We start from the raw sequence: 14209 nt of genomic DNA on the forward strand, positions 1-14209 counted from the left end.
TGTATTAAACTACGTGTGATGTTTATGTTAAACTACTTTGCTTCCGCTACTTTCAAACTTGGTTTGTAATAATTATTCGAACTCTGATGTATGAGACATATTTGTGAACTGTGATGTAACATGTGACTGGTTGTGTTGAATCTCTACGATCTTGGTTTGTATGTTGGTTGTTTGAGATCCTTCGTGATTTCGTTGGACTACCGGGTTTATATGGGCTCAAGTATGACGGTTTGATCACTTCGGTGATTGCTATTGTACTTGTGCTCTTATAAATTGGATGGTTCTGTGATAGCTGTCATCAGAGCAAGGATTCAACATTAAAACTTATCATATGTGTATTTAAAAACAAAGGTTTTGTGTTATAAAAATCTAAAGTGTGCCCGTGGTCATCTCCTTTATGCCCAGTTAAGGACTTTTAGGTGGCTATTTAAGTACTAACTTGGGGAATTTGAATGTTCTATTTCGTCGTCCATGCGGCGTGTTATTGCATGGGTGCCATTCGCTTGAATGGTAATGTATGGATCAATTGCCTCTACGCCAAGGTAAGTGTGAGTTGTGAGAGCATGACCGTCCAACTATCGGTCTAGGGGAGAGTTAGTTATGGTTACTAGAATATATACGTGTTGTATACATGTACATATGAAGGTACTTAATTGTGGGTATATCTGTCGGGTAGCTTGGATACCAAAGTATATATATCTGGGGATATATATATGGAGAGTATCTTAGTTTACTACTTTCATTGTTAGCATTCTATCTTGTTGGGTTGGGCTGCAATGAAAATTTTTGTAGGTACGCTAACAATGCACCGTGTAGATCGACTAGTTACCGCTATTTGAGAGAACGTATGTATGCCACCGTATATTCCGCTAGAACTTAAATTTTCTTAGGTTTGTGAGGACGTACGGAACGAGCATACATCATGGTGCATTGTTCATTCATGTTCCTGCATGGTTCCCCCTTAAATGATCTATCATTAAGTAAATCGTTTCTACAGCACGTGCCTCACTTAAGTGTAACCTTAGTTACAGATGGCAGCCCCAGGAGCCCCTATTGCTAGTGACACCTTTCTGACACTGTTTGGGACCCCACCTTATTGTGGCAGGTGCTGAACTCTGTCGGGTATGTGGAACCGCCTCGCTATGTTTGGAGCTAAGTGGACGTCAAGGACATGAGTGGTATGACGTGCGAGTCACTGTCGTAGCCCATGAGGAAAATCCTCAGTGGCAGGGGTGGTGTGTTGAGTCGGATGGATAGACCCCGTGGGAAGGTGCCCAAGTGGTAGCATTTGAGGTTCTCAGTGAGATTTGTCAGGAATTTGGGGACGAGCTAGTGAATGGACCAGTTGGATCTTTTCCCCATGTGGATGTCTCACAGACTACTTGGAACTAGCCAAGTGGTAATGCTTTAGTCAGAGACAAGGATGAAAGAGATAGGAGTAGCTTAGCTGAAGTAGTAACGAATTAGTATGTAGGTCTCATTTTCATGATGTACCCTTGTGATGGTTATTGGAACTATGCACGTACTACTTGGGGCAATTGCACTGTTTAATGGAATTCCAGTTGTGCTTAATAAAAAATTTGGCATGTAGGGAACGCGTTGCGGGCACGATAAGTGATTTTGGTGATGTTATGTTGTGGAATTGAATTATTGTGCCTCTGTGTTATTGTATGAAATTATGATTCTCTCCAGTAATTACAGTATGGCATAATTTTTGCAATTCTTCTGCAATCTCTTGACATCATCCAATAATCACTGGTTGTTGCGATTTCGCAGATGACGCGCACTCGTAGGGGAACTTTTGGTGACGATGCAAGTGGCAGTGATGGTCGTGGCAATGGTCACGAGGATCCTCCCCCACCACCGCATCCTACCCCAGCTGAGATGATGGCTCAGCTCATGGAGACTCAACGTGCTATGGGTGAAGTGCTACGCGGTCTCGCGCAGAATGCTGGACAAGGACGTGGAAGAGATCAGCATCAGGGACCTGAACCTAACCAGTTCAGTACTTTTAAGGACTTCCTCGACACCAAGCCTCCTGTCTTCAAGGAAGCAGAAGAACCACTGCAGTCAGATGAGTGGTTGAATACTATTGAACAGAAGTTTCGTCTTTTGAGGCTCACCGAGCACTTAAAGACCGAGTATGCATCGCACCAGTTGCATGGGGTGGCAGGCATATGGTGGAGTCATCATCGATCCACTTTGCCTGGAGATGCTCAAATTACATGGAATCAGTTCAAGGTTGCATTTAGGGGGCATTATATTCCCCCAAGTCTGATGAGCATGAAGCATACGGAATTCATGAGGCTGACACAAGGAACTAAGAGTTTGACAGAGTATCTGCATGCCTTTAACAATTTGTCAAGGTATGCTATAGAGTTTGTGGATATAGATGCAAAGAAAATTGCTAGTTTCAAGCGGGGCCTTAGCCCGAAGTTGATGAAGACGCTCGCTAACAACAAATGTGCTACCTTCAATGAGTTTGTTAGTGATGCACTAACCCAAGAGAACCAAAACAACATCTATACAGCGTCCAAGAATCGCAAGCGAGCTTTTGAAGTAGGAGTATCTCAGTCCAAAGCTCCTACCAATGCAAGACCCCAGTTCCGCCCTCCAGCTGCAAAGTTTAGACCACCCCAGAAGAAGGCACAGCCAAGTCAAAACCAGCAAGTATACCACAAGGCTTATTCTGTTGCTCTACCTAAGGGTAGCACTAGACAGAGTAGCTCCAATGTTCCACCTAATGGTATGCCATGCTGGAATTGCAACAAGACTGGCCATTGGTCAAGAAATTATCCATATCCCAGGAAAAACAACAACCAGAAGCAGGGCAATTCCAGTGGACGTCAGGGACATGTACACTATACCACCATGGAAGAGATTCCCTCTGGTGAAGTGGTCACGGCTGGTATGTTTCTTGTGAATCATCATCCTGCAGTTGTTTTATTTGATTCTGGAGCTTCGCATTCTTTCATGAGTCCAATATTTGCATCCAAGTATGACCAGAAAATAGTTGTAGTAGAAAAGGGTGGTTATTGCATAAGTGCTGCTGGGAGCAACATTTCTACCAACCAGATAGTTAGAGGTGTACGCATCCAAATAAGTGAACAGGAGTATACTGCAAACCTAGTGATATTACTGGGATTAGGTATTGATGTGATCTTGGGGATGAATTGGATGAAAAACCATGGTGTTCTTATTGATACCTCAACTAGAACTGTTATGTTGAGGGATCCCAAGAATAATGAGGCTTTTCTAGTACCCCTTCCTCGGGAGTTTGATCTCCATAATGTGGCCAATGCTATCCAGCCTATGGCCCTTGCTGATATTCCAATAGTATGTGAATTTCCGGATGTCTTTCCTGAGGAATTGCCAGGATTACCACCGAATAGAGAAATAGAGTTCAAGATAGAATTGTTACCTGGTACCGCACCTATTTCCCGAAGACCATATAGAATGCCTCCTAATGAGTTAGCAGAATTGAAGATTCAATTGCATGAACTTTTAGAGAAGGGTCTCATTCGCCCTAGTTCATCACCTTGGGGTTGTCCCACCATATTCGTGAAAAAGAAGGACAAGTCTTTGCGAATGTGTGTGGATTACCGTCCACTCAATGCTATTACTATCAAGAACAAGTATCCTTTGCCTCGCATTGATATCTTGTTTGATCAATTGTCGAAAGCAAAAGTGTTCTCTAAGATTGATTTGAGGTCAGGTTATCACCAAATCAAGATTAGGCCCGAAGACGTACCTAAGACTGCTTTTTCCACTAGGTATGGCCTTTATGAGTATTTAGTCATGTCCTTTGGATTGACCAATGCTCCTGCCTACTTTATGTATTTGATGAACTCGGTGTTCATGCCTGAACTTGACAAGTTTGTGGTTGTGTTCATCGATGATATCTTGATTTATTCTGAGACGGCAGAAGAACATGAAGAGCACTTGAGAGTGGTATTGTCGAGACTAAGAGAGCATAAGTTGTATGCAAAGTTTAGTAAATGTGAGTTTTGGTTGAAGAAGGTACCTTTCCTAGGTCACGTCTTATCAGAAAATGGAATTTTTGTAGACCCATCCAAAGTGCAAGAAGTGATGGATTGGAAAGCCCCAACCTCAGTTCATGAAGTCCGAAGTTTTCTTGGTCTAGCTGGATATTACCGTCGGTTTATCCCGGATTTCTCTAAGATATCCAAGCCTATGACCTGGTTACTTCAGAAGGATGAGAAGTTTGTTTGGACACTAGAGTGTGAAGCGGCTTTTCACACTTTACAAATGTTGCTGACTACTGCTCCTGTGTTGGCACAGCCTGATATTGAGAAGCCGTTGGATGTATTTTGTGATGCCTCAGGAACCGGTTTAGGGTGTGTTTTGATGCAGGAAGGCCGAGTCATTGCTTATGCCTCGCGCCAATTGAGAAAGCATGAAGTCAACTATCCAACACATGATTTAGAGCTTGCAGCAGTTGTCCATGCCTTGAAGATTTGGAGACATTACTTGCTTGGCAATGTTTGCCATATCTACACTAATCACAAGAGCCTGAAGTACATTTTCACTCAACCTGAGTTGAACATGAGGCAACGAAGATGGCTAGAATTGATCAAGGACTACAACCTAGAAGTGCATTATCATCCGGGTAAAGCCAATATAGTTGCCGATGCCTTAAGTCGGAAGTATCATGGTAATTCTTTGTTGGAAGATGGTTTCAACTTATTGCATCCGGCGGTCCTACACAATATCACAGTTAGTTGTTCTATAGAGTCAAGGATCATTGAGCTGCAAAAGACCGATGTTGGTATATTCCACATCAAGAGAAAAATGAAAGAAGAAGAAAGTAAACATTTTCGGTTAGATGAGAATGATGTTCTATGGTTTAAAGATCGGCTTGTAGTGCCAAAAGATAGGGAGTTGAGGAACCAAATCCTAGAGGAAGCTCATTCGTCCAAGCTATCCATTCACCCAGGTAGCAGCAAGATGTATCAAGATTTGAAGACTAGATTTTTGTGGACAAAAATGAAGAAAGAAATTGCGGCATATGTGGCAAGATGTGATAATTGTTGCCGAGTGAAGGCCATTCATATGAAACCAGCAGGTTTACTTCAGCCACTATCTATCCCAAGTTGGAAATGGGATGACATTAGTATGGATTTCATTGTTGGACTTCCAAAGACCCAAAAAGGCCATGATTCGATATGGGTAATTGTTGACTGTCTCACCAAGTCTGCGCATTTTATTCCTGTTAATGTCCAGTATCGACCTCATCAATATGCAAAGCTGTACATGGAACAAATTATCAAATTGCATGGAGTACCTAAGAGTATTATATCAGATCGAGGGTCCCAATTTGTTAATCATTTTTTGGAACATCTGCATAAGTACTTGGGTACCACATTGATTCGTAGCTCTGCTTATCACCCCCAGACCGCAGGTCAAACTGAACGTGTGAATCAGATCCTGGAAGATATGTTGAGAGCATGTGTGATTTCTTCCAAGGGTTCATGGGAGGACTGGTTACCTTTGGTTGAATTCTCCTACAATAATAGTTATCAAGAGAGTATTAAGATGGCTCCATTTGAAGCTTTATATGGCCGCAAGTGTAGGACCCCTCAAAATTGGATTGAGCCTGGTGAAAGAAGATATTATGGAATTGACTTTGTCAAAGAAGCTGAAGAACGAATTCAAATCATTCAACAACATATAGAAGCCGCTCAATCAAGACAAAAGAGTTATGCAGATAAGAGGAGAAGTCCTATTATATTCCAAGTCAGAGATTATGTGTATCTGAAGGTATCCCCAATGAGGAGAGTACAAAGGTTTGGAGTTAAGCAAAAACTTGCTCCTAGGTATATTGGACCATACAAGATCATTGCACAAAAAGGACCAGTAGCCTACCAACTCCAGTTACCTCTGGAAATGAAAGCAATATTCAGTGTTTTTCATGTCTCCCAACTCAAGAAATGTCTTCGTGTGCCCGAAGAAGCTATTGAATCTACTAGTATCAAGATTCAGCCAGATTTGACATATGAAGAGAGACCTATTAAAGTGCTTGAAGAAATGGAAAGAGTGACCCATAGCAAAGTCACCAAGTTCTACAAGGTGGTTTGGAATAATCATAGTGGGCAAGACGCTACGTGGGAACGTGAGGACTATCTTCGTGAGGTTTATCCGAGTTTCTACGTGGAATGGTAGGTCGTGCAATCTCGGGGCGAGATTTCTTTTAGGGGGGAAGGGTTGTAACACCCTCGGTGTTAAGCATGCATTTAACCTTGACATTGCATGATCATAAGCATCCATAAGCATGCATGTGCATGAGCATCTCAATTGCTATACCTTTGTTAGCTTATATTTCATGTGTGTTACTTAATTACCTTACTTAAGTTAGGGTTTTCATAGAATCAAAGTATGGAATGTATGTGGAACCTTGTGAATGCTTTAAACATGTTTAGAATAGCATAAGGAACAACTTTGGTATTCATGGCTAAGTCTAGTTTAGTCTCTAAGTCATTGATATGGTGTATGTCATCATTTTAAAGTACTATGTTTGACCTAGTTTGAACTATGTCATAGAGTCTTTGCATGGCAGTGAACCTTTAAACAAAGTTGTAATTTTTGAGTAGAGCAACAACTTTTATGTTTGGGTCTCGGTCTAATTCAGTGCATAGCTTAGTCATTTTGTGCTCACAAAATTCCATATTTCACTGTTTTGCGACACTTAGAATTTTTCTAAGTCAAAACTGGTTTCCAGTGTTATTTGCTCAACTTTGGCATGATATTACTCCGTGTTGACTGAGAATTGGAACTCGATCCTTTAATGGAAGTTGAAGATGGTATATAGGGCTTCAACTTTGATTTAGTAAGTTTGCGCTAATGATCAACGGATTAGGAGATTTATCGTCGCCTAGTATCGCTGTCAGGCTGAAATCATGGCTCTCATGACGTGCTACAGTAACCGACCATTTTCAGAGCTTCGACGCCGCGTGGCGCCGCGCGTCGCTGTTTCGCTGCCCGGCCAGGCCACGACGGGCTGTCGTGCGCCACATCAAGCCCCAGCACGCGCCCGTGAGCCTCCCCGTGTCGCATTTGGTTTCCTATTTCTCCTTCGCCTCTGCACTCACCCGCAGCAAGCACAGCAGCAGCACCGCAGCGCCGCCGGCACCATTGACGGCACCAAGCTCGCCCGCGTCGTGTAATCGCCCTGTAGCAGCTTCACCGTACCCGTACCGCACCACCGCAACCGCCTTGCTCCCTCGCCGCGCTTGGTAAGGCCACAGCTCCATGCATGGACCTCGCCCGTGTCCGCCGCCGAGCTCCGTCGCCGTGGCCGCACCGTCTCTGCCCTCCATTCGTCGAAATAGTGGGTGCGCTAGCTTCGTAGTCGCGTGTAGATGCACGGCGGAGCCCTAGCTTGCGCTTCCATGGCCGGCTCCGGCATATCGCCGTCAACCGAAGTCCGCCGCACCGCCACGCCGCCGAGCCATCCTTCTGCCACCGCCGGAAGGAGAGTCGTGAAAATCGATTGCTAACCTATCCCGTTAGATGCGTCTCGGCGAGAGGAGTCCGTTGGTGGTGGTCACGTCACCGGAGAAGCCGCCGTCAGCGAGCTCCGCCGTTCCCGCGTCCAGTTCGCGCCGTTGCTCTGTTTTCCATCCTATGTTTTCGGTTTGCTACAGTGACAGTTCATAAAGCTAGCTCATTTGTTTTCTGATTGAATGCAACTTTGGAAAATCATAGGTGGAGTTCTAGAGGTCCAATTTTTGTGAACCAAATTGTGATGTGTTCCTTATGAAGTGTAGTTTTTTTTATAAAAATATGAAATATACAGTTTATTGTATTTTTCTTGGTGATTAAAATGTATTTAAATAAATGCTTTTTGAATATTAATAAACTTGTAAATTAGATATCTTGAGCTAGAAAAGTGATAAAATTGTGATTCCAAGTTTGTTGGTCTTATGTTGACATGCTCTAGCTAGGAAAAATTTATAATCTGTTGTTTGACACTTTTCTATAGGGTTTATTATTTTCACTAAAATCGACCTCACTAGCTTGTCATTTTTGTAAAGAATATTTTACTTGGTAGAATGGCATGAAACTTTTACAGTAGTCTTGTGGTAGCACTTGGAGGTCACTGTAATTTTCTGAGAATTTATTATGCACATTTGGTATAGGTTTATTATTTAACCTAATTATCTAAATAAATTAATAAATACAATTAAATAAATAGTTTGGGCTTTGCCATTATGTTTTCTTGAGTGTATTTGATGTTCCTAAACTGTTGGTGTACTTGGTGGTGCCAAATTTTGAATGCTTACATGCAGTAGAAATATTGTCGCTTTATAATTCGATTTAACATGTTTTCGGACAGATTCTGTTGCTTGTTATGTTGCATAGTCAAAATGATGTTTTCTGTAGAAATGGTTAATAACAAAGTTGTAGGTAACTTCTTAATCTATCTTGTGTTAAAATTTCAGGTCAATAGGCCAAAGGGTTTAGGAGTTATAGATGTTTAAAGTTAGTTTTCTGAATTGCGTGTTCTCTGGAATTTCTGGACAGCACTGCATAGATTGCCTATTTTGTCTAGGATAGATTGTGATTCAGCTTTTGGTGATTAAATAAGAGTTGTAGACAATTTTATAAGCTTTCCATAAAGTCTAAGATCATAGCATTTGGATAAGTATAACTTCAGTTATGATATAAACTTGTAACTGTCATGTGTAACTTAGATATTGCTTTTTGTGAAATTTGTAAATAACTAGAGAAGAGATATGCACCTACTAGGCAAATAAGGAGTTAGCATTGTTATCATTTTTTCTACTTAACATCATTGTCATAGCATGTACATCCTGTTATCACATCCTCCGTGATCCATCTTATGCATTCATGGTACTTATTTATGCATATGCATGCAATAGGTGCAACTGAGGGGATCACACTTGTGGAACTCGACGCCGAGCCGCAGGAGGAGAATCAGGAAGTTCAGCACCTGGAGGTTTCCGGAGAAGGAGAGCTTGAAGCTGATCAGCATCCCGAGTGCCTCGATCACCAGCCTTCGACGTTTGTGAAAGGCAAGCCCCGGAGCATTATAAGCCTCCCTATTTTATTAATGTCACTTAAAGTATTCGTATTGCTGCATTACGTGATAGGAGTTGTTTGGAAACCATTGTTGCATATTACCTTCCTTGACCAAAAATATCTACCATGAATCCTATTTAAGTCCAGGAACGTTTATCATGCTTAGCTCTGCTTAGACCGGTAGAAGTCGGGTGATTTCCTGTCACCTACGAGCTATAGGTGATAACTTAATCACGGTTGGCTATATTGTGCTATCGTGGAACATAACCTGGTATTGTTGAATAAATGGAGACCGGGTGGAATCTTATATGTGATATTGTAGTGACTCCACCTGTGTCATTTAAGGACCGGACGTTGGAGGTCATCTTGTCATGTTGAACGCAGCCTCTCACATAGTTGGTTGGATAAGTCGTTCCGACCGCGAAGCTGAGTAGCTCATCTCAGGCCGGGACCATGAGCAGTTCAAGTGCGCACTCTAGATGGTAGTAAGGATGTGCGAAGAGCCATTGGCATAAGCCCAAGGGCGGGTTAGAGTCCCGATCACCCTTGGCAAAGTGGTTCTCTGATTGTGCGGCGCTGGTCGTACCCGCGAATTTGGTTCCTGATTTGTACCAAAGGTGACCTAAGGCTACCTTCGCGAGGTATGCCTAGGTGTGTGTTAGGAATATTTCCCCAGCTGGGTAGGAATCAATTCGAATCGCCATCTCTCCCGGATAGTGAGAACTTGACTTGAGTTCCTTTCATCGTAGTAAATTATGGAAATGATGGTTATGAGATTATGCAAGAACTCAACTGGATATGGTTATTATTGTGATGACTTAATGGTACCAACATGTTTGGCATAGGATAGTTGCTAATCTAGTATAAGATAGGATTAATAACTGGTGATTCACAATTAAAGAGATGTTGGATAACTTATGCTTTTTCTGCAAATAATGTCTACCAGCTCTACTTATAAAGCCTTGCATACTCCTTGGTGTCTTAGTATATTAGTTGGACGGGTAAGTCTCGCTGAGTACCTTCTCGTACTCAGGGTTTTATTCCCATTGTTGTAGATAACGTTATGTTTCATGGCTACTGCAAGAACTGTCTTGCTCCTGCTGTGGATGACGACTAGGACCATGGGCAATGGTCATTCTGTTTTTCATCTCACCTTTGTGCTTTTGGTTGGAGATGACTATGACACTGGCTTTGTATTAAACTACGTGTGATGTTTATGTTAAACTACTTTGCTTCCGCTACTTTCAAACTTGGTTTGTAATAATTATTCGAACTCTGATGTATGAGACATATTTGTGAACTGTGATGTAACATGTGACTGGTTGTGTTGAATCTCTACGATCTTGGTTTGTATGTTGGTTGTTTGAGATCCTTCGTGATTTCGTTGGACTACCGGGTTTATATGGGCTCAAGTATGACGGTTTGATCGCTTCGGTGATTGCTATTGTACTTGTGCTCTTATAAATTGGACGGTTCTGTGACATTAAATTCTGTTGAGCATGGTCTAGCCCCTTTTGGTTGCTTTCTCCTATAGATTTCTTTCTACAAAGTTCATACAAGCAAGCCTCATTTTTTCTCATTTTCCTATGATGCTTGTCAATGTGTCATTTACAATTTAAAGTTTGGACCATGTTTTTAAATTTGCGTTGGAGCATAGGATTGTCCAGCCACTGAGAAACAACACGTGCCGGACTTTAGCGCACCATGCAATGTGGCATACATCAAATGGACTTTGTTTACTCCTTTGCTAATTTTCCAAGAACAAAGGAACATAGGGAAGGTAGTAAGGTCTACTGATGAACTCTGGCAGGATGCTACGTCTACCATACAAATAGGTATGGACTAATAACACAACTAATTGGCTAATTATTAGAAACTCTTGGAGATTGCCTTCTTTATTCCTTCCAATACTTTATTAGGAGTTATAAAACTTCATGTTTTTGGGAAGAAAATATTGGGTACTCTTGGAGACGCTCTAAGCACCCAATCTTGAAGAACGAGAACCTAGCAAACATGAAACACCCCCAATCGAGTATGGAGCCCCAAAACAGGAGAGAACCAGATGATTATAGATCTTTTGTTAACACAAGATCTACAAGAAGATCTTCAATCATCATGGTCAAGCTCCTGTTCAATGGTAGCACCTCACAAAGGATGGAGAAGGAGCACCAGCATCTCAGTGAGGTACTTTATATTCCATAATCTTGCTACCTCTGAGGATCGAGGGATGCAGATCTACATCTTGATGCTCAAATGCAACAAGATTATGGAATCTAAAGCACCTAATCTTGAAGGCCTTCTCCAAACATTAACATTCCTGTGAGGTGCTTTATCTCCATCTTGAACCTCTCACGGGCTCCAGGCCATCAGAGGTGCAAGGAGGAAGACAAAGCACCTCTACACAATAGTGAAAGATGATTGCCTCATGAGTGTGTGGATTGAGCCCAATTGGTGCATTCAAACCTAGGTTAAATAGGCCAGCCGAAGATGGAAAAGTGTAAGCAATGGTGATGCAAGTAGTTGGGAATTAACTCACGGTGACTTTACCGCCGATAGACCAAATCTGACCTAGCCGGACACATCTCACTCTTCACTCTTCAGTCTACCCATCGACTGCTATGACTGCTTGAATTGGAATCAAATAAGTACATAAAAGACCTATCACAACTGCACTAGGCATTCAAAGTCTCAAGTGTGTCAAAAGCTCTTTTTCTCGATTCACTTCTTATGTCCAGCTTTCCTGCCGCAATCACTTCACTCTACTATTTTACTATGCTCGTAAGAAAGTCCGATGCAGCACATTTCATCTCGTTGGACATAATACATTATAGATCTATGAGTAAAACTATTGCCTACGGAGTGCACTCAGTCAATTTGTATCAGTTGTAGTAGCAGTCATGAGTGGCTTTGATCTGTGTTGCACCCAACTCATCTTATTTTCATGTATTTGATAAGATTTGTTGAACTTGCAAGAACCATACATCAAAGATTATTTTTATTTAGAATTTTTATACCTCACAGGATCACACATGGTTCGACTGTCTAAAATCTTGATTACCTGGATGATGTGCTCTGGCATTCTAGCGTAGGCATGCATGTGTGGGTGGCATCAGTAGCCTGTTATAGCAGGGGACGTCGCCTTCTAGCCCGTCGCATTGATGTGATAGGGTGAAGCCCCACCGCCCACCCACGCAAATGTCTCGGTTGTGGGATGGTCAACAGCCCCCAAACTATAGCAGCAGAGACAAGGGGCAAGAGGGAAGGTTATACACTTGCTACCTTCTCTCTCCAGAGCTCCTGATTCCATCCGAAAGCTTTTGCCTTCCATCCTACTGCATCGCTGATGCCTCCTGCCAGGACCATGGCAGAGCCAACGAGGTCGTCTGTCGATGGGGAGGCCCTAGAGGCCTTCCACGCCGACAATCCTCCACTGATAGACGGAGCTCTCATCGGCATGGTCTCTTACCCTTCAGCCCCCCTTTGGAGGTGGATCATCACCGTACCACTACTCATGTTATTTATCTTCATTTAATTAGAGTATGTGAGCAATGCTCACACTAGTATTTGAGTTCATGCTGTTTAATTTAACTAGTATTTGGAATTTGCATCCTATCTCAATAGGTGAATGTGGGCATGATGGCATCCTGAGCCTAGTTGGCCCTAGAGCCTGGTTCTTTGTTCACGGTCGTGATCAGAAAGTGGCCCCGTGAGGCATCCCTCGATGGAGGTAGCCGCCCATGATTCCACGCCATGCTACGTCGGTCAGTTTGGTAAAAGTCGTTTGCCTTCTCAATCAGATTACTCTCCCTCTTATCCTATATGGGCTTGAACTTGGCTTGCATTGTGCAACGCTTCCTCCATGGCGGCGCCATCCTCGGTCTTAGGGCTTTCCCTCGGTGTTGTCGAAGAGTCATCCCGTCACTGCTTGCCGCCGCTGTGCCCCTCTGTCCCCGCACAACCCTCTGGTTCTGAAGTGGGCAAATTGTTAGAAGAACATGAATCCTCAGACAACATAGACTACTGTCAATTATTGAAGGATTACCTCAAGGTCCAAGTGGTTTTGTCATTGACTAGGCTAAACGCCGAGATGCTATGCGGTGAGCTGGATGCCTCGTGCGATGCACTTGAAGCTTCCATGACTAGGTTCTCCAAGGTGCGAGTCGACTAGGAGATCCTCGTGGAGCAGGGACATACATGATGAACCTTCTTGTAGAACAGAGGATGTAGATTGAGACCCAGTAGTTGTGTGTGCAAGCTGCCCATAACACGGACTTCCCCGTGGATAATCTGTTCACCGTGGAGCCATTCCGAGCCCTGCCAGCCTGCCTTCGAGCCATGGTGACTGAAGTTGTTCGTCAGGGGGCTACTGTGGTGCTGGCTATTGCCCAGCTTCAGATTAGCGCATCGGTGAACATCCGATTGGTGGAGGAGGGTTTTCCACCATAATCGAAGGACGATGACATCATCGATCTAGTCAAGAGTTTTGAGCCAACTGGTGAGATCCTAACATATAGGTATGTTAAGCCTCAGGTCCAATGGTTCCCAAACAAAGAAGACCCCCTAAAAAACCCCTTTAGGATTGCCTAGGGGCTCAGGGGCTATGTCCATTGGGCACGCTCATGCACACCCTCTAGCAAAGAGATCCATCTGAGCATGACTTGATCATAGCTTCTACCTAGGGCTCAGGGGCTTCCCGACTGCTCCTCCGATAGGGTCACATCCGGGGCATGACACAAGAAGACAATGCTTCCCATGGCCTTCGAGGGCTTAGGTGTCTCTAGGCCCACACGTTAGCCCCTAGAGCTAACCCCTTTGCCACCAAGAAGACTCTAGAAGGTCTCATCTAGGGAAGGTTGGTCCAAGCCGACACCATCTGACATGCAGAGTGTCATAACAAAGCAGATGGACGACACCTAGGCTTCTTCGGCTCCAAGACACCTCGATGGTCCATGGTGCACCACTGTAAGGCCCTCTTGGACTCTAGCGCATGTAGACATAGACTAGAGCCCTCAAACTACCTTGTACCCAACCTATCTCATTATATAAGGGATAAGGTCAGAGCTAGAGGGGAGAGGATTAGAGTTTGATCACCAGACACTCCATTCCATTCCATCTACCTCCGCTCTACACTAAGAGCAAGGCAACT

At 43.3% G+C, this 14209-nt stretch overlaps 1 protein-coding gene across 1 annotated transcript; it reads left to right on the forward strand.

The window, feature by feature from the left end:
• The first annotated feature begins 1776 nt into the window (after nucleotides 1-1776).
• Nucleotides 1777-4307, forward strand: LOC136523633 (uncharacterized). The gene is made up of 2 exons (XM_066517252.1): nucleotides 1777-2908; nucleotides 4303-4307. The coding sequence occupies exons 1-2, from the start codon at nucleotides 1777-1779 to the stop codon at nucleotides 4305-4307; spliced, it is 1137 nt and encodes a 378-aa protein (XP_066373349.1).
• The last annotated feature ends 9902 nt before the right edge of the window (nucleotides 4308-14209 follow it).

This window comes from Miscanthus floridulus, chromosome 18 (assembly GCF_019320115.1).
Source record: "Miscanthus floridulus cultivar M001 chromosome 18, ASM1932011v1, whole genome shotgun sequence".
Lineage (NCBI taxonomy): Eukaryota > Viridiplantae > Streptophyta > Magnoliopsida > Poales > Poaceae > Miscanthus > Miscanthus floridulus.

Coding starts and splice junctions, on each gene's coding strand:
- LOC136523633 (XM_066517252.1), top strand. CDS start 1,777: ATGACGCGCACTCGTAGGGGAACTTTTGGTGACGATGCAAGTGGCAGT.